The sequence below is a fragment of the Rhinopithecus bieti genome, unplaced genomic scaffold (assembly GCF_001698545.2).
Source record: "Rhinopithecus bieti isolate Rb0 unplaced genomic scaffold, ASM169854v2 scaffold_3906, whole genome shotgun sequence".
Lineage (NCBI taxonomy): Eukaryota > Metazoa > Chordata > Mammalia > Primates > Cercopithecidae > Rhinopithecus > Rhinopithecus bieti.
In genome coordinates, this window is record NW_016804230.1 from 182,936 (window position 1) to 203,620 (window position 20,685).

The window sequence follows — 20,685 nt, forward strand, 5'->3', positions numbered from 1 at the left end:
ATAAAATTGTAAATGAAAATTACAAGCAGAAAGTTTTATCGAAGTCCAGTTTTGACTCTCCCTCTGCCCCTCTATTGCTGTTAGGGTAGATGTTAATGTCTGAAGGGCCATCTTCAGTCAGGATGCTGGTGAGTCTGTGACATCTGGTCAGTCCAAGCTCCGCTCAAAGGCATTAAATTTAATAAAAAGCATACTCCCATGGGCCTCAGAAACATCTCTGGGATTGAGACCTCACCACCTTTCAACCCTGCTCTGTAGGTTCTGGAACTTCTTTTGTTCTTTCTCCGTGTCTTGTGGTTGGGACCTTAGCACTTTTCAGCTGCCCATTCGTCTGGTTTTGCATCTACCTTGAATTCCATTCCCACAGTTGTCGCAGCCTACAACATGTAAGGGAGCCTAGGGTTTTATAAGGAGAGAGATACAGACTCTGAATGGATTTTTAAAACGTATAATCAATATTTTAATGGTAGATAAGTGCTTTTATTACTCTTGATTTTTTGGTAGATTTTGGACTAAAAAAATTTATTTAGTGAACTTTCTTAGCTATATAGCTAATATCCTTAAAAAACAATTTAAAGATATTTTGAGTGCATAATCCTAGGTAAAGGCTAGTAGATGCAACATTAACATGGTCATGCTGTGTAAACTGTGACATAGAAAGAGCTAGGTGGTAATGGTGGGATTCTTGCTTTCCTTGCAGAATCCCAGGAAGGAGCCTGTTTACCTCTCTGGCTATGGTGTGGAATTGGCCATTAAGAGCACTGAGTACAAGGCCAAGGATGATACTCAGGTGAAAGGTGAATTGGTAAAAATGGGACCCATGTGCTTTCTTCAAATATGAGTTAAAGGGGAGTTTGTTTCCTTATGAAAAGTTTAGGCGTATGCTGAACCTGTGTTTACATCCTGGTTCTGTTACATCTGAGTGGGTGACCTTGAAGCAAATTCTCTAGGTCCCAGTTTTCTCTTGTGTAAAATGCAGGTAATGATACATGTCTCTTCCAGTATTGGGGAGGAATAAATAAGGTGTGTAAGTAAAGAATTTTTTCATGTACTGAAAAAAAAAAAAAGAAAACACACCAAGAAAGAACCTGGCACAGTCGTTTGCCCAAAAACGTTCAGCAAGTAGTAGCTATTGTTGTTGATGTTATATGGGGTTTACAAATAGCCATTTATTTGTGACTCCAACATGAAATCTTCAAGTATACTATATTTAGCAAACAATTTTATGTTGTTTATTAGTTCTGTACATGTAACAGTTTACTGTGGATACTTTCTGTTGTAATAATACTCTAGGGTTTTGAATTTATTATTTTATCTACAAGTTTTAAATGCTGTTTTTTCATTTCTTTCTTTTAAGCTCATTTTAAAGATAAAAAATCTAGGTAGTGAAGCAGATGGAAAATAAACTACTACCTCATCCTTCTGTTTTCTTCAATAATTGTGTTTAGGATTAAGTTGACTATAAATTCTTCAGAATTTTCATATTGAAAGATTCTTTGTTCATAGTGTTTAAAACTGTTAATTTCATAGTTGTCCATAATGTTTAAATCTATTAATTTTGAAGATTTTAGCATATAAAATCTTCCAAAGTTTAAGGGAAAAATGCATTCTTTATCCAGGAACACAGGAGATATTAAAATGCATTTATTCTGTTTGTTTAAAGAACCATTGCCAAAGGGTAATTGTGATAGTCAACATTTTAAGTGGTATAATGTCAGGGGTTTCTGATTTTTTTCACATTATTCAATTTTATGATGTTTATGAGACTAGTAACATTTTTGCTTCAAATGTGAGCAATTATTAATAATATGTATTTTCTGTTCTTTCGTAGGAACTGAGGTAAACACCACAGTGATTGGTGAAAATGATCCTATTGATGAGGTTCAGGGATTCCTCTTTGGAAAATTAAGGTATGTATGTTCTGTGTATTTTGGGAAACGCCCTCATTTTCCTTAAGCCTCCAGGCTTTCTTGCATTTTAAGCATCATCTTGTTGATTACTGTCTGAGTTACCCATCTCCTAACAGTACTTTATATATGCAATCCTATGTGGAGAGTCAACCACTTAGTTTATAGTACAGTTTATGATTTCACATTATTCTGAAGCACATTATTCTTTTTTTTTTTTTTGGAGTCAGAGTCTCGTTGTGTTGCCCAGGTTGGAGTGCAGTGGCGTGATCTCGACTCACTGCAACCTCCACTTTCCAGGTTCAAGTGATTCTTCTGCCTCAGCCTCCCGAGTAGCTGGGCTTACAGGCGTGCACCACCACACCTGGCTAATTTTTGTATTTTTAGCAGAGATAGGGTTTCACCACGTTGGCTAGGCTGATCTCAAATTCCTGGCCTCAAGTGATCCACCCGCCTCAGCCTCCCAAAGTGCTGGGATTATAGGCATGAGCCACTGCGCCTAGCTTGAAGCACATGATTCTTAATTGATACTTTGGCTACCTGCCCACAGTTTAAGTGCATGTTTCTTACCTCTCAGTTGATAGCATTAAGTTACATACCATTTTTTGATTGCCATAAGAGGAGAAATTGAATTGTTTCACTTAATATTTTCCCAGGAAAAAAATGTATTTAAAAGTTTTTTTCAAACATAGTCTGAGCAGAAATACAAAATAGATACAGTAAATTTTATACATGCTCAATGGAGAAAACATTTTACTATTATTATTATTTTTATCTATTTATTTATTTTGAGACCAAGTCTTGCTCTGTTGCCCAGCCTGGAGTGAAATGGCACAATTTCAGTTCACTGCAACCTCCACCTCCTGGGTACAAGTGACTCTCCTGCCTCAGCCCCCTGAGTAGCTAGGATTACAGACACCCACCACCATGCCTGGCTAACTTTTGTATTTTTAGTAGAGACAGGATTTCACCATGTTGGCCAGGCTGGTCTTGAGCTCCTGGCCTCAAGTGATCTGCCCACCTCACTCTCCCAGAGTACTGGGATTACAGGCGTGAGCCATGGTGCCCAGTTCAGAAAAACACATTTTATTAGAATTTGCTTTATGTGAAAGGAAATGGTATTTTTTAAAATTCCGTAATTACGTAATCATTTAATGAAAGCATCATCATAACCAATTAATGTAAGTATCATAGTGGTTTATAGCTGGAAAGTCTTCTTAGCTGTTATTCTTTTTTTTTTGAGACGGAGTCTCGCTCTGTCGCCCAGGCTGGAGTGCAGTGGCCGGATCTCAGCTCACTGCAAGCTCCACCTCCCAGGTTCACGCCATTCTCTTGCCTCAGCCTCCCAAGTAGCTGGGACTACAGGCGCCCGCCACCACGCCTGGCTAATTTTTTGTATTTTTTTTAGTAGAGACGGGGTTTCACTGTGTTGGTCAGGATGGTCTTGATCTCCTGACCTCGTGATCCACCCGCCTCGGCCTCCCAAAGTGCTGGGATTACAGGCGTGAGCCACCGCGCCCGGCCTGGAAAGTCTTCTTAGCTGTTATTCTAAAAGTTGAAGTTATTTCCCTCGTGACTTGATAATTGTTTAGAGCCCTGAATTCTGCTTTATCTGGAAATTTGTATTAGGACATTTTGTGTGTGTGTGTGTGTGTGTGTGTGTGTGTGAGAGAGAGAGAGAGAGAGAGAGAGAGGGAAAGAGAGAGAAAGTGATCAAATAGAAATAGTATATGCTAGGCTCAGTTTTATGTACTTCAGCTCTGAGATTTGGCCAAGTGAAATAACCAGATTAATAATTTAGAAGATGTATCTTAGTTTACGTTGAATTACATGTTGAGTTCGTCCTGCATATATATACATTTCTTGTTTAACATCAGTTTTGGCCTCATTAGAATGTAATCATATTCTATTTTTATTTGACTCAGGCTTTCAGAATTCTTTTTTTAAAAAACATTTTTGAGACAGGGCTTTGCTCTGTCATCCAGGTTGGAGAGCGGTGGCACAATCACGGCTCACTGCAGCCTTGACTTCCTGGGCTCAAGGGATCTTCCCACCTCACCCTCTCGAATAGCTGGGACTACAGGTGTGTGCCACCATGCCTGGCTAATTTTAAAATATTTTGTAGAGATAGAGTCTTGCTATGTTGCCCAGGTTGGTCTTGAACTTTGGGTTCAAGTGATTGTCCTGCCTTGGCTTCCCAAAGTATTTGAATTACAGGTGTGAGCTACCACTCCCAGCTTCAGAATCTTTTTTTCACATTTATGTTGTTTATGTTTATTTTTTGGGTAGCATTATGATTTTATGCATTCACAGCACAAAGGTATTATCAAGAATATTGAGGCTGTTTTACCTTTTGGACATACAGAATAGTTATTTAGCTATCCAAAGTAATTAGGCCGTTTTTTTTGTTTGTTTGTTTGAGACAGGCTCTCCCTGTCACCAAGGCTGGAGTGCAGTGGTGCCATCATGGCCTGCTACAGCCTCCACCTCCCCAGGCTCAGGTGATCCTCTCACTTCAGTTTTTGTATTTGTGGTAGAGATGGGGTTTTGCCATGTTGCCCAGGCTGGTCTTGAACTCCTGGACTCGAGGGATCTGCCCACCTTGGCCTCCCAAAGTGCTAGGATTACAGGTGTGAGCCACTGTGCCTGGCCTCATTTTTGGTATTTAAGAGTTTATATAGGTTGAGTGTCTTTTCTGAAATGTTTAAACTAGAAGAGTTTCAGATTTCAATTTTGAAATATTTCCATTATGCTTAGTAGTTGGGCACTCCTAAGTCTGAAAATCGGAAACCTGAAATGCTCCTATGAACATTTCCTTTGATGTCACGTTGACATTTAATGAGTTTTGGATTTTGGAGCATTTTGGATTTCAGAATTTTAGATTTGGGATGCTCAGGCTGTAGTAACTGACAGGAAGTGGGTTGGTTGGACAGTGAACCGTCTGAGGGAATTCTAATTTCTGTATGTTGTATTAAGAAATTTTGAGTTTATAGCATTTAAAAGAAAAAAGTAATGTACTAGCCATCTGTCTGTCTGATGTAAATGTTATATCTCTGCCCCAGATCACCTCTCCTTTACTGTAGTGGAATATGCTGTATTTAAAGATAAAACTCAGAAACTATGGTTAGCCTAAATTGTATTCATGTGACTGAGAGATTTATGAGCATGTAGGCTAAAGGAAACTCATTTTGGGACTGGAAGCAGTTTTTTTTCCCCCTCAGTTTTACTTTGAGAAATTAAAATGATCCACAAAAGCATAGAGAAGAATTTATTCCCACATACTTACAACCCAGAATAGATTGCTGTTACCATACTTGCTTTTCTGTCCTATAGAACTATTTTTTTTTTTTTTTTTTTTTTTTTTTTTGAGACGGTGTCTGGCTCTGTCGCCCAGGCTGGAGTGCAGTGGCCGGATCTCAGCTCACTGCAAGCTCCGCTTCCCGGGTTTATGCCATTCTCCTGCCTCAGCCCCAGAGTAGCTGGGACTACAGGCACCCGCCACCTCGCCTGGCTAGTTTTTTGTATTTTTTAAGTAGAGATGGGGTTTCACCATGTTAGCCAGGATGGTCTCGATCTCCTGACCTCGTGATCCGCCCGTCTCGGCCTCCCAAAGTGCTGGGATTACAGGCTTGAGCCACCGCACCCGGCCCTATAGAACTATTTATTAAGCTTTCTTTTTGTTCCTGTATAAGCCTTCTTTTACTTTAAGAACAAAAGAAAACAAAAAATAAAACAGATCCATAAACACTGCAGGTATAGCTGAAGTCTCCTTTGTTCCTTCCTTCCTTCCTTCCTTCCTTCCTTCCTTCCTTCCTTCCTTCCTTCCTTCCTTCCTTCCTTCCTTCCTTCTTTCCTTCCTTTCTTTCCTTCCTTCTTTCCTTCCTTCTTTCCTTCCTTCTTTCTTTCCTTCTTTCCTTCCTTCTTTCCTTCCTTCTTTCTTTCCTTCTTTCCTTCTTTCCTTCTTTCCTCTTTCCTCCTTCCTTCCTTCCTTCCTTCCTTCCTTCCTTCCTTCCGTCCTTCCGTCCTTCCGTCCTTCCGTCCTTCCTTCCTTCCTTTCTTTCTTTCGAGACAAGGTCTTGCTGTGTTGCACGGGCTGACCTGGAACTCCTTGGCTCAAGTGATCCTCCTGCCTTGGCCTCCTCAGTGACTGGGATATCAGGCGTGAGCCATCACACCTGGCCTGAAAAGTCTCCTTTGTTAACCACTCTCAGTCTCCTTATCTACCTCACAGGGAATCGCTATTGTAGCAATTTTTCTGTAAATTTTATGAGTTTTAAACTAACTTCTAATTTTCTATTTTTTTTAAAGAGGAATAATTATACTTCATTTTTTTTCCCCTATATTGTAGAAAATTTCCTAGGGTTGGGAGAGGAAAACCATGAAGATAAAGTTGGTTTACTTCTTCTTGTGCTCTGGGAAAGAAAAAATAATGAAAAGGACTGATTTTTATGTTTCTTTTAGAGATCTGCACCCCGACCTGGAGGGACAGTTGAAAGAACTCAGAAAGCATCTTGTGGAGAGCACCAATGAAATGGCACCTTTAAAAGTTTGGCAGTTGCAAGGTAATGAAAACGGGGAGAGGTCATTGGCCAACTTTTTGGCTAAGTTTCATGGCTTTAAAAAATGCAAAATTTGGGTTTAATTGTATGTAGTATGTGATTCTGAGGGTGCCTCTGATTTTAAAGATAAGAATGGTTGGTTACAATTAATCAGGGAAGAAAGGAAGTCCTTTTGTAAACAGATAACACTAGGTGGAAGTAACATATATAAACAAGTGGCAAGTCTTTCTGTGTGACCATACATAAACTTGAAATACGAGAAACAGGTCATAGTCTTTAAGTTCCTATATGTGTATACATTTCTTCAACTGTTTATAGAGTGTTAAAGACATGTCATTGTGGCAGGATGTGTGTGTTTTCTCTGTTCCAAAGAACTGTTTTCAAGTTTTTTTCACAATATCATTTGCTAAAAGTCTTCATGCTGTATTTTGTGATGTATTGTAAATTTAGAAAAGGGAAAAGGACTTGGGCCTGACTTAGCCTCTGCTACATGCATTAGTGTGTGTCCTAGTGTTTTCTGCAGATTTATCAGAAACGGCTCAACTGAACACTCCAGGGATCTTTGAAGTGAATACAACCTGAAATTAAATCCTGGGCACTCTCTGGAATGGTTGCATTCTAAGACATTCTTAATTACCAAGAAAAGAGTGGGAAGTAAATTTGGATTTTGTTTTCTGCTTCTCATTGCATTAGATTAATCCACTTTTAATTATATTTGACATCATTGCAGATCTCAGTTTCCAGACTGCTGCTCGAATCTTGGCTTCTCCTGTTGAGTTGGCTCTGGTTGTTATGAAGGATCTTAGTCAGAATTTTCCTACCAAAGCCAGGTAATATAGAATAATGCTCTTCTCCTTAACATCATACCCAGTTATCGTCATGTTCACTTGCCAAATGAGGTAATAAAAATATGAAAATACTTAGAAAATTAAGATTTTTTTTGAGACGGAGTCTCGCTCTTGTTGCCCAGGTTGAAATACAGTGGTGCGATCTCGGCTCACCACAACCTCCGTCTCCTAGGTTCAAGTGATTCTCCTGCCTCAGCCTCCCAAGTAGCTGGGACTACAGACGTGTGCCACTATGCCCGGCTAATTTTTTGTAGCTTTAGTAGAGACAGGGTTTCACTGTGTTGGCCAGAATGGTCTCGAACCCCTGACCTCAAGTGATGTGCCCACCTCAGCCTCCCAAAGTGCCGGGATTACAAGCATGAGCCACCGCACCCAGCGAAAATTAAGATTCTTTATGACCACCACCACTACTACTGCAGATGGTGCTCTGTGTCTTGAAGATGGCAAGACCATGCATGGATCGTGTGGTTGAAGTGACAGATTTAGGTTATGTTCCTGGCACTTCTACTTATTAGTTGTGTGATCTTTGCAAATAAACAACCTCTCTTTACCTCAGTTTCCTCAGCAGTGGAATGGGAATAAAAATACCTGCCTTTCAGGATTGGATGGGTCTTGCTCATGTAACTAACTAATCTTGAGTCTGTCCCAGACCGTAGTGGTTTTCTTCACGAAAGGTTTTATATATGTCATCTTATTGAATCTTGAAGACACTGAGCCATAGAGGCTAAGTGACTAGTTCATTAGTGACAGAATAAGATTTTGTTTGAGTCGGGCTTGGTGGCTCATGTCTGTAATCCCAGCACTTTGGGAGGCCAAGGCCTGGCTAATTTTTGTATTTTTAGCAGAGACAGGGTTTTGCCCTGTTGGTCAGGCTGGTCTGGAACTCCTGACATCAGGTGATCCACCCACCTTGTCTGGTACCCAAAAGGGGGAGGTGGACCAGGCATGGTGGCTCACACCTGTAATCCCAGCACTTTGGGAGGCCGAGGTGGGTGGATCACGTGAGGTCAGGAGTTCCAGACCAGCCTGGCCAACATGACGAAACCCCTTTTCTACTAAAAATACAAAAAATTAGCTGGGTGTGGTGGCAGGGGCCTGTAATCCCAGTTACTTGGGAGGCTGGTGCGGGAGAATCGCTTGAACCCAAAGGTGAAGGTTGCAGTGAGCCAAGATCATGCCATTGCACTCCAGCCTGAGCAACAAGAGCGAAACTCCCATCTAAAAAGAAAAAAAAGATTTTGTTTGTACATTTTCTGGCATTGCCTTCAATTCTGTAATATTGCTGCACGTCTCATAAATGCAAGGCATAATTGTTTTAAAAGCCAAATCTTTAGAAACTATTGACTTGAATGGTTCCCAGTTGTTTTCTTGAGTCACTGAATAAAGTGTTTTGACTTCTGATGTGAGATATTTTGTAACTAAGTTTGTTTATTTGGGACTTAGACATCATGTAGTGAATTCTCATTTAGTCCAGCTGCTACTTGAATGTATACATGAATGATTCCACCTCCACCATAAGTGCTTAAGTGGGAAGAGCAGTCTGCTGCCTTGGTGTATTGGACATTATCCTTTTAGCCTGAGAGTAGTAGAGATCATATATAGAAATGGGGTGCATATGTTTAAGAACTTGGAAGCAACTGTACCTGTTTTATAATGCTATGGCTGCTACATTTCTTTGATTTTGTATCTTGCAAAAAATATACACATCTGAGAAAGGAGAACTGTATTTATCAATTATAAAAATTTAAGGTTTTTCCCATCTAATTTTTTCTAATCTGTTGAATAATGTGTTTGTTATTTTAAAATACGGAAATTGAAGACTTTATATCAAATATTAAGCCAAGCACTCATAATGTTTTATTTCCTTAGAGCAATAACAAAAACAGCTGTGAGCTCAGCACTTAGAACCGAAGTGGAAGAGAATCAGAAGGTATTCACCGATAGAAAATACCGACCTGTTTTGTATTCTGTCTTTAAAGATAAAGAAATCTGAGTTGAGGCTGGGCGCGGTGGCTCAAGCCTGTAATCCCAGCACTTTGGGAGGCCGAGACGGGCGGATCACGAGGTCAGGAGATCGAGACCACCCTGGCTAATACGGTGAAACCCCGTCTCTACTAAAGAATACAAAAAACTAGCTGGGTGACGAGGTGGGCGCCTGTAGTCCCAGCTACTCGGGAGGCTGAGGCAGGAGAATGGCGTGAACCCGGGAGGCGGAGCTTGCAGTGAGCTGAGATCCGGCCACTGCACTCCAGCCCCGGCGACAGAGCCAGACTCCGCCTCAAAAAAAAACAAAAAACAAAAAACAAACAAACAAAAAAAGAAATCTGAGTTGAATCAGCAGCGTTTAACAGTGTCACTCTTCTTTTATCTAAGATTGTGATTTTTTCGTTTCTGTGATCTTTGTATTTTTAGTTTTTAATCAAAGTTCAGTATGCATATAACTGAAAGCATGAAATGGTGCTACCATGTTGTTTAGAAAAGCCGCACCCCTAACGTGTCTCACCCCATTCCTGAAGACATACACTTTCAACATTTGGCTGATTCTTCTGATATTTCTCTCCAGATTTCTAGCTTACATCGGTACTTTATTTTTCACATTCGGGCGTTATATATTGGCCTCCTATTTAAACAATGAGGTTTAACTTCCTTTCACTTCTCCCCCTCAGTGTCCCACCACTGTTCCATATTGGCACTGTTCCTATCTGTCTGTCTTCCCAACATTGGGTGTTGTGATTTTGTCTAGTTTTGACGTGGTCTGACATGGACTGGTTGCTCTTTATGCCCGGTGTGTGCTGGTCATCCTGGGACCTTCCTTTAACCTCCTTTGTTGGATCTGCTGTTGCTTGATTCCACGTCTTCTTTGTTTTTGGTTTATTTCCTTATTTTGGTACAGCTCATCATTCTTTGTGAGAAAAGTTGCCTGGGAGGCAAATTTGAAATTCTGAGAAATCAACTTTCTACTTGTTTTTATTGATAGCTCATTATACAATATTGGCAGGTTATACAATTCTAGGTTGGAAGTCATTTCGAAATTCGAAACAAGACTTTGCCTCTTGGAATTTTAGTTTCCATTGTGGCTGTTGAGAAGTCTGAAGCCTTTGTATGAGATCTCTCAAGGATCTTTTCTTTGACTCTAGTTATCTGAAATTTCTTAATATGTCTTTTTAAAAAAAATCTCTACTGTTGGATGGTTCATGGACGCTTAAAATCTGGACAAATCATTGCCTTTAGCTTTGGGAAACTTTCATGAATTCTTTTTTGTGTTTATTCTCTCTGGTTTCTCTCTCCTCTTTTCCTAGAAATATTTAGTTTTTAAATGTTGCACCTCTTTGACTAGTTTGGCTTTTTAACTTTAAGTCTTTTCTTTCCTATTCTTTTCTTTCTTTTTTTTTTTGGAGACAGAGCCTCGCTCTGTCGCCCAGGCTGGAGTGCAGTGGCGCGATCTTGGCTCACTGCAAGCTCCGCCTTCTGGGTTTACGCCATTCTCCTGCCTCAGCCTCCCAAGTAGCTGGGACTACAGGCACCTGCCACCACGCCTGGCTAATTTTTTTGTATTTTTAGTAGAGAAGGGGTTTCACCGTGTTGGCCAGGATGATCTCGATCTCCTGACTTGGTGATCCTCCCATCTCGGCCTCCCAAAGTGCTGGGATTACAGGCGTGAGCCACCGCACCCGGCCTCTTTTCTCTTTTTTAAAAAAAAAAACAAAACTTTCTGGTAAGAGTTTTCAACCTGTGTGTGTCTTTTTTCCTTTAGTTGTCAAATATTTAATTTTCAGGTGTTTTTGTTGTTCTTTTTATGGTGTTCCTGTGTATCTCTGAAGACAGTGGTGCTTGTGTTTTCTGTCTGCAAAGTCTGTTTCCTCTTAAGCTACGTTTTTGGGTTTTGTTCTCTTTAGTGGTGGAGGCCTTCCTTAGGTGTCTGGCAGTCACACTCAGAGTGAGGCACTAAGGACCTGGTTGGAAGTCCTAATGATTGGCTTTGTGACTGTAAGGTGTTCTGTTGTGACCATTTCCTAGGGAACCCCAATGACAGTATCTTTGTTCCTTTTCTTTTGGGTTGGTCAGTCCTTGTCAGTCTCCAGAAAAGGATCCGTTAGTCTTCTGTCTGGAGGGTGCAATCTGTTTGCTAGAGCTGTAGAAGCACAGTAGGGAAGAGTATTTGGTGACTTGCCTTCTCTTCCCATTTTGTGTGTGGGGGTCCCTGTCCTTCTTGTGCTTGATTTGCCGTTGTCCACAGATGTTCTGTTTTGTTCTTTTCCAGGGCATGAGCCTTCATTTTGCTAGAGTAGAGGGTAGCACCGACTGCAGTCAGCTGGCTGTGGGAAATCAGTTGGGGGACTGGGGGGTTTTGTCTTAAAGGGCTTTATCTCAGAACTTAGCTGAGAATCACCCCTTGTACATGTCCTGTGTGCTGCCAGTTCCTGAGCCTTTGGTGAGTTCCGCGGGGTGACACAGGTTTCCTGTTGACCTTGCCTGTTGTTTGTCTAGCATTCAGCTTTCTCAGGGCTGCTGGGACAGTGACTCCTCACCCACCTCTCTTCCAGCTTCCAAAATTTGATGGCCTTTTTCTTTCCTGTTCTCTTTGTCTTTGTGGATTTATAACTGAAAAAGTCGCTCTACTGACATTTCAGTAGAGTTTCAGGAGGGAAAAGAGTTCTTACGTTCAATTCACTATCTTTACCCCAGATTTCCTTGATCTTCATGTCTGAGATATTAGTGAATTAAGTACATCTGAGGGATAAATAAATGCTTCTCAATGTTTACTAAATTGAAAAACCTTATTGGGAGTTTATATTTACTTTTAATTTCCAAAATTAAAACATCAAATATTATCTTAAATTTAGGGCCTTTTTCCCCCTAAGGAAGACAAAATTATTCTATATTGCTGTTTCATGGAGTCTTAATTTTTTTTTGAGTAAAACATTTTATTAAAGCGTAAATATATACTTTTGTTTTTGAGATGGGATCTTGCTCTGTTGCCTAGGGTAGAGTGCAGTGGCATGATCTTGGTGCACTGCAATCTCCACCTCCCGGGTTCAAGTGATTCTCTTGCCTCAGCCTCCCGAGTAGCTGGGACTACAGGTGTGTGCCACCACACCCAGCTAATTTTTTTGTATTTTTAGTAGAGATGGGGTTTCACCATGTTGGCCAGGATGATCTTGATCTCCTGACCTTGTCATCCACTCACCTTGGCCTCCCAAAGAGGTGGAATTACAGGCATGAGCCACCATGCCTGGCCAAAATTTTTTTTTTTTTTTGAAATGGAATCTTGCTCTGTCGCCCAGGCTGAATGCAGTGGCATGATCTTGGCTCATGGCAACCTCTGTCTCCCAGATACAAGCAATTCTCCTACCTCGGCCTCCTGAATAGCTGGAATTGCAGGTTTCTGCCACCACGCCCAGCTAATTGTTTGTAATTTTAGTAGAGATGGTCTTTCACCATATTGGTCAGGCTGGTCTCAGACTCCTGACCTCAGGTAATCCACCCATCTCGGCCTCCGGAAGTGCTGGGATTACAGGCATGAGCCACTGTGCCCGGCCCAAAATGTATGTATTTTATATGAAACACAAAGAAAGAAGCACACAAATTCTCAGTCATTTGTTTGATGAACTTTCCCAAAATGAACCCATCTATATTACCAGTGTCCAGACCTAGAAATAGATATGACTGTATTCACCAGCTCAGGGTCAGTCTTGTTTGTTTGTTTTTTTTTTGGAGACAGCGTCTTGCTCTGTCATTCAAGCTAGAGTGCAATGGTGCTATCTCAGCTCACTGCAGCCTCTACCTCCTGGGTTCAAGCGATTCTTGTGCCTCAGCCTCCCAAGCAGCTGGGACTACAGGTGCAGGCCACCATAGCCGGTTAATTTTTGTATTTTTAGTAGAGACGGGGTTTTGCCACATTGTCCAGGCTGGTCTCCTGCAACTCCTGGCCTCAAGTGATCCACCCGCCTTGGCCTCCCAAAGTGCTGGGATTACAGGTGTGAGCCACTGTGCCTGGCCTGGGTCAGCCTTTTGTTATCATCTGAGGGTGCTGTGCATGTGGCCGGGGAGTGAGTAGATATGAATTCCTCTCTCCCTTGGAAGAAATTCCAGTTCTCGATTGACACACCTTTCCATGATCTCCTTATTTTTTTTTCTCCTCTTTTTAAAATTGAGAAGTAAAAAATGCGTATTTTTGTGGTGTACAGCATGTTTTGAAATGTGTATACACTGTGGTATCCCCTGTCTTGCTTGCCCTTGAATCCCAGCAGCATCTTGAAGCAAATCTTAGCCCTGCTTTAGGATGCCAAGATTTGTACAGGTAGCGAAGCCCAGAAACACTGAAAATTTTTTAAACATTCTCTCACAGCTCCCTAATAATTATTAAAATTTTTCAGTATTTCAAGGGAACTTTAGGATTACAACCTGGAGATTCAGCCCTCTTCATCAACGGACTTCACATTGATTTAGATACACAGGATATATTCAGGTATGGATAATAATTTTTCATTCTCTGAAAAGTTTTTGTAATGTGTAGCACCTTGTAACATGTTCATATCGCCGTTCGTTGTTGATATGGCATGATGCAAAGCCTGATGGCTTACCAGGGCCCACTGGGTGGATGTAGGTAGTAGGCACATGCTCTGATGGGTGGGCAGAATGACATGTCTCCATCTTGTGTTACAGTGTATGTTCAGGGCCTGAGTGTTTTCTGAGGCTGTCCTTTTAGAAACTATACTTTTCCACTTAACCATGGGAACATAGAAAAGAACAGGTTCTTTGACTTTTGGAACAGTGTGAAGTAGATTTATTAAAAATACTGCCTCTGGGCTGCGCACGGTGGCTCATGCCTATAGTCCCAGCACTTTGGGAGGCTGAGGCTGGCGGAGCACTTGAGGTCAGGAGTTCGAGACCAGCCTGGCAAACATGGTGAAACCCCATCTCTGCTAAAAATACAAAAATTAGCCATGCCTAGTAGTGCGTGCCTGTAGTGCCAACTACTTGGGAGGCTGAGGCAGGAGTATCACTTGAACCTGGGAGGTGGAGGTTGCAGTAAGCCGAGATTGCACCCGTGTACTCCAGCCTGGGCAACAGAGTGAGACTCCATCTCAAAAACCAAAAAACAAAACAAAACAAAAAAAACTGTCTCTTGTGTCTCAGAAGGTGTTCTGTCTACATATATTTGAATACCACTTTTTGGTAAAATGTGGTTCAGTATTAAATTGCTTTTGATTGTCTTCATGATTTTGGGGTGGGTAGCAGACAGCCAGGTAGAATTCAGACTTTATTCATTTGGCTTTTTTTAAAATCACATCTTATTTCTCCTTCCTATCTTTTTTTTTTTTTTTTTGGAGACGGAATGTTGCTCTGTTCCCCAGGCTGGAGTCCAATGTCACGATCTCAGCTCACTGCAACCTCTGCCTCCCAGGTTCAAGCAATTCTCCTGCCTCAGCCTCCTGAGTAGCTGGGATTACAGGCACCTGTCACCATGCCTGGCTTTTTTTTGTATTTTTGGTAGAGATGGGATTTCACCATGTTGGCCAGGCTGGTCTTGAACTACTGACTTTGTGATCTGCCCGCCTTGGCCTCCCAAATTGCTGGGATTATAGGCGCCTGCCACCATGCCCAGCTATTTTTTCTCTATTTTTAGTAGAGATGGGGTTTCACCATGTTGGCCAGGCTAGTCTCGAACTACTGACCTTGTGATCCACCCGCCTTGGCCTCCCAGAGTGCTGGGATTACAGGCGTGAGCCACCGCTCCTGGCCCTTCATCTCTATCTTTTCTATCTCTCCCAGCAAACCTCTAAGTTGAGTGTGGATTCTTCCAGGCTTTTTTCTGTGGTCATGTTTGTCTGTATGAACTAGTACTGACATTGAAACATATATTAAGCATATGTAATGTAGTATCTCTTTTTAATCTTTATTTTGAGATTATTGTAAATTCACATGCATGTGAAGAAAGAATACAGAAAGATTAATATACTGGTTTTAAAATCATGTGGTATAAAAGTATAGGTTTGGGGTTATTTTATGCTCAATTTGTGTGTTTATTTCCTTTTTAAATTTCTCAATTAATTTGATTTGGCATTGAGGTTGAACAGAGACATTTATTTTTATGGTGAGAATTTTTTTTAAAAGCTTTTTTTCCCTAGTAAATGCCTTTTTATCTTTCCCCCCAGTCTGTTTGATGTGTTGAGGAATGAAGCTCGGGTAATGGAGGGTTTGCATAGATTGGGAATAGAAGGCCTTTCTCTGCATAATGTTTTGAAGCTGAATATCCAGCCCTCTGAGGCAGACTATGCAGTAGACATCCGGAGTCCTGCTATTTCAGTGAGTATTTTGTTAGGGTGATCAAAGGACTTTCTGACCAGGAATCTTTTTTATGGTTTTCTGATTTGTCTCCTGTGAGGGTGAAGTTCCTCCCACCATCTCTTTTGTTGGTGTGAAAGATTTACTGTCACTTATGGGACTTAGTGTATGTAATAAAGTAGGCCCTTAAATGCTTCAAAAAGTTGAGTCATTGTTGCTAATGTAGTTAAGACAGTGATTTTTCCCCCCCCCGAGACGGAGTCTCACTCTGTTGTCCAGGCTGGAGTGCAGTGGTGCGATCTTGGCTCACTGCAAGCTCTACCTCCCGGGTTAAAGCAGTTGTCCTGCCTCAGCCTCCCGAGTAGCTTGGGATTACAGGCGCCTGCCACCTCGCCTAATTCTTGTATTTTTAGTAGAGGGGGTTTCACAGTGTTGGTCAGCCTGGTCTTGAACTCCTGACCTCAGGTAATCCATTCACCTCTGCCTCCCAAAGTGCTGGGATTATAGGCATGAACCCACACGCCCAGCCAAGACAGTGATTTTTTTCACTTGAGCATGCCCCTGGGATTCAGCTGAGCATCTCTCGGGGAAAAGTGTTTAGTTTGTATTTTCTCAATGGCATACAGATCTGGTGTGATTCTGTGACATCTGCAAATTAAAGCTACTATTGAAAATGTCACTTTTTAGCTAAGAACTTTCTTTAGTAGGATTTTGATATCTGAGATTTGAAGGATTTATATAGATTTTTGCCTGCCGTATGATCTTTCTGAGCCTTTGTCTCGTCATCTGTCAGAGGATGTGGGGAATAGGGTTGGGCATGGTGGCTTGTGCCTGTAATCCCAGAACTTTGGGAGGCCAAGGCAGGTGGATCACCTAAGGTCAGGAGTTCAAGACCAGTCTGACCAACCAACATGGTGAAACCCTGTCTCTACTCAAAATAAAAAATTAGCCAGATGTGGCGTTGTGCACCTCCTAATCTCAGCTATTTGGGAGGCTGAGGCAGGAGAATCGCTTGAACCCGGGAGGTGGAAGTTGCAGGCAGCTGAGATCATGCCACTTCACTCCAATCTGTGCAACAGAGCAAGACTCCGTCTCAAATAAAAAAAGAGAGAGGATGTGGGGAATAGTGCTATCTTGGGCAGTTGTGGTAAAAATAATATGGGGGGAGAGCTGCTCTTATTTTTTCTTGGTTTCTATACTGCATTCATTTTAGAAAAATGTTATTTAGGAGAAATAACGTAGAATGTAGATAATCATTACTTGAATTCATACTTGGTGATGTAACTTATTTTGATGAAGACATTGTTAGTGTCATTTGCTTTTCTGTTAAAAGTACTTATAAAGAGTAAAAGATAGTAACATTAACATGACATGTTTATGCAAACATAAAGGGACTAACAACCATACGACCCATCATCATGCTTACTAAATGTTAACATGGCATCATTTTGTGTCAGATTTAATTGTTTTCTTGGAAAAAAAAGGCAGTTTTAGTTGAAGCTCTTCTTTGTCCCTTACCAGCCACCCCCTCCTTCCTAAAGTTCTTATCTTTTCTCAAGTTGGTGTGCATTCCCTTTTCCCTTATTTTATCCTTTTATTTTCTAGCAAATATGTTTTAATTTCTTTCTTCTGTTTTTTAGAGACGAGTCTCACTATGTTGCTCAGGCTGGACTCAAATTCCTGGGGTCAAGCAATCCTTTTGCTTCAGCTTCCTGAGTAGCTGGAGCCATAGGCATATACCACCTTGCCTGGCTCCTATTTAATACTCTAAAAATTTGAGGCCAGGCACAGTGGCTCACACCTGTAATCCCAGCACTTTGGGAGGCTGAGACAGGTGGATCATTCGAGGTGAGGAGTTCGAGACCAGTCTGGCCAACATGGTGAAACCCCGTCTCCACTAAGCATACAAAAATTAGCCGGGCGTGGTGGTACACGCCTGTAATCCCAGCTACTTGGGAGGCTGAGGCAAGAGAATTGCTTGAATCCAGGAGGCAGAGGTTGCAGTGAGCCGAGATCGTGCCACTGCACTCTAGCCTGGGCGACAGTGAGACTCTGTCTCAAAAAAAAAAATAAAATAAAATAAAATAAAAATAAAATTGGATAATCCAGTCAGGTGCGGTGGCTCACACCAGTAATCCCAGCACTTTGGGAGGCTGTGGCGGGCGGATCACTTTAGCTCAGGAGTTTGAGACCTGCCTGGCCAACATGACAAAACCCTGGTGGAGTGCAGGCCTGCAATCATAGCTCACTGCAGCCTTAAACTCCTGTGTTCGAGAGGTCCTCCTGTCTCAGCCTCCTGAACCATTGCTCTTTGCGGACATGAAGTTGTTTCTGATTTTTTGCTGTTGTAAACACTATTTTAATTAGGCTCTTTTTTCCTCTCTTTTTGTGTATACATGTGAATTTATTTGGGGTAGATACCTGGAAATACTTAGTGGTGCTGCTGTTATGTTATGTTATGTTATGTTATGTTATGTTATGTTATGTTATGTTATGTTATTTTAGATGGAATCTCGCTCTGTCGCCAGGCTGGAGTGCAGTGGTGTGATCTCAGCTCACTGCAACTTCCGCCTCCCAGGTTCTAGCGATTCTTCTGCCTCAGCCTCCCAAGTAGCTGGGACTACAGGCGCACATGACGATGCCCAGCTAAGTTTTGTATTTTTGGTAGAGATGGGGTTTCACCATGTTGGCCAGGATGATCTTGATCTCTTGATCTTGTGATCTGCCCGCCTTGGCCTCCCAAAGTGCTGGGATTATAGGCATGAGCCACTGCACCCAGCAGTACTGCATTTATTTTAGAAAAATTAGTACTAATATAGTCTTCAACTTTATTAGATCCAGTTCTCTGAAGTGATTGTCCACACACCAACATTTCGTGAGAGTTCTCTTTGCTGTGTATCTTTTCCTATTCTTGGATCTTGACAAACTTTCACTTTTTTTATCTAGCAGGTATGAAATTTCATTGCGGTCTTAGCTCATGGTTCCTAGATTACAGTTGAGGGTGCACACATTTCTTATGTTTATTGCCCATTTGGGTTTCCTCTGTATATTTCTTATTCATATTCTTTTTTTTTTTTTTTTTAATTCGCCGGGTGTGGTGGTGGGTGCCTGTAATTCCAGCTACTCGGGGGGCTGAGGCACAAGAATCGCTTGAACTTAGGAGGCGGAGGTTGCAATGAGCCGAGATTGCTCCACTGCACTCCAAACTGGTCCACAGAGAGAGACTTCATCTCAAAAAAAAAAACTATATATATACACACACACACACATATATGTATATATATATATAGCTTCTTTCTCTTATTTTTATGTGTTCATTCTTGACACTAGTCCTTTATTGGGTTTGTAGGTTACAAATGTCTTTATTCTGTGGCTTGTCTTTTAGTCACTCATTTTTCCACTCAATCTTTTTATCTTTTTTGTTTGTTTTTCTGAGATAGAGTCTTGCTCTGTTGTTCAGGCTGGAGTGCAGTGGCACGATTATGGCTCACTGCAGCTTCGAACCCCTTGGGCTCAGGTGATCCTCCTGCCTCAGCCTCCTGAGTGGCTATGACAGCAGCCACCATACCTGGCTAATTTTTATGTTTTTTTGCAGAGATGGGTGTCTCATAATATTGCCCAGGCTGGTCTCAAACTCCTGGGCTCAAGTGATCCTCCTGTCTTGTCCTTCCGAAGTGCTAGGATTACAGATGTGAGCCACTGCACCCAATCTTTTTATCTTTGAAAATGGTCTTGTCTCATGTGATTCTTCTTCAAATAATTCAAAGTCTTATTGTTATTATTGCAGATTTTACTAGCTGGTGACTAATATGCATACATCCTGTTGTGTTATTTTTTTGTAGTGGGTCAACAACCTGGAGGTTGATAGCAGATATAATTCGTGGCCTTCTAGTTTACAAGAGTTGCTTCGACCCACCTTTCCTGGTGTTATTCGGCAGATCAGGAAAAACTTACATAATATGGTAAGTAGCTCTTATTGTCTGCCTGTGAATTCTGTTTCTCCCTTGGCCTGGTCCCTCTTTTTTTGTCGTGTAGAATGGTCACTTCTCGCCTTTACTAGCTGCTTCCTCCCCCACCCTCCACCAAATACTCTCCCTGTTCACACTAGGAGGGCTTTGTAGTGTCCTGGCCACTTGTGGGGCTGTGGGACATAACAGGAGCATTATAGCTCCCCTCAGAGTGTGGGGAAATGCTCATTTTTAACATGAAGGTTTAGACTATTGTTTTAGTCTTTTAATTTGTTTTTAATTTGAAAACATTTTTTAGTTTTAATTTTATTTTTTCTAATCAGCTTTTCCAGATTGAATAAGTTTTCATACTCTTCACACCATTCAGTGATGTGTTTGTCTTTTAAGACTTTATATTTTTTTAGAGCAGTTTTAGGTTCATAGCAATACTGTTTTATTAGTTTTAAGATAGCTCTTTTTTTACGTACGAAGGTGCATATTGCTGCTGTTTTTCTTTAATATCGTAATCCCTAAAATTTAGCAGTTTCATTTATTCTCTTAAATAAGGCTGTTTGCCAACTCCTACTTGTTATTCCTTCTTGCGCTGCTTTAGAGAGAGAGAGGGTTCTTAATTGGCCCACTTTTTCCCTCTCATTTCTTTCCCTTCCTTCACATAGCTGGGAAAGAGAGAGTGGTAGGGTTAGTGCCAAGGTTGGCCTCCTCAGAACTTGCCCTCTCTACCTTTCTTCTTCTCTTTTTTTTTCCCCAGAAAGAGTCTCGCTCTGTTGCCCAGGCTGGAGTGCAGTGGCAGGATCTCGGCTCACTGCAACCTCCGCCCCCCTGGGTTCAAGCGATTCTCCTGCCTCACCTCCCAAGTAGTAGGAATTACAGGCACATGCCACCCTACCTGGCTGATTTTTGTATTTTTAGTAGAGACGGGGTTTCAGTACATTGGCGGGGCTGGTTTCAAACTCCTGAACTCAGGTGATCCACCTGCCTTGGCCTCCCAAAGCGCTGGCATTACAGGTGTGAGCCATCACGCCTGGCCGCTTTTCTCTCTCTTGAAACCACTTCTTTCCTTTCAGTCAGAATTTAAATCTCGTTCTGTTTTACCATATGTCTGAACTTTATTAAG

At 41.6% G+C, this 20,685-nt stretch overlaps 1 protein-coding gene across 2 annotated transcripts in view; it reads left to right on the forward strand.

Annotated features, from left to right (window-relative positions):
* Nucleotides 1-20,685, forward strand: part of UGGT1 (UDP-glucose glycoprotein glucosyltransferase 1) — a 104,424-nt gene that overhangs the window by 22,414 nt on the left and 61,325 nt on the right. For both annotated transcript variants that reach the window (XM_017867360.1, XM_017867359.1), the window contains exons 7-14: nt 701-797; nt 1,832-1,910; nt 6,369-6,469; nt 7,197-7,296; nt 9,184-9,244; nt 13,692-13,783; nt 15,474-15,624; nt 19,446-19,565. In XM_017867360.1, the coding sequence (XP_017722849.1) occupies nt 701-797; nt 1,832-1,910; nt 6,369-6,469; nt 7,197-7,296; nt 9,184-9,244; nt 13,692-13,783; nt 15,474-15,624; nt 19,446-19,565 (801 nt within the window). The remainder of the gene's footprint in view (nt 1-700; nt 798-1,831; nt 1,911-6,368; nt 6,470-7,196; nt 7,297-9,183; nt 9,245-13,691; nt 13,784-15,473; nt 15,625-19,445; nt 19,566-20,685) is intronic.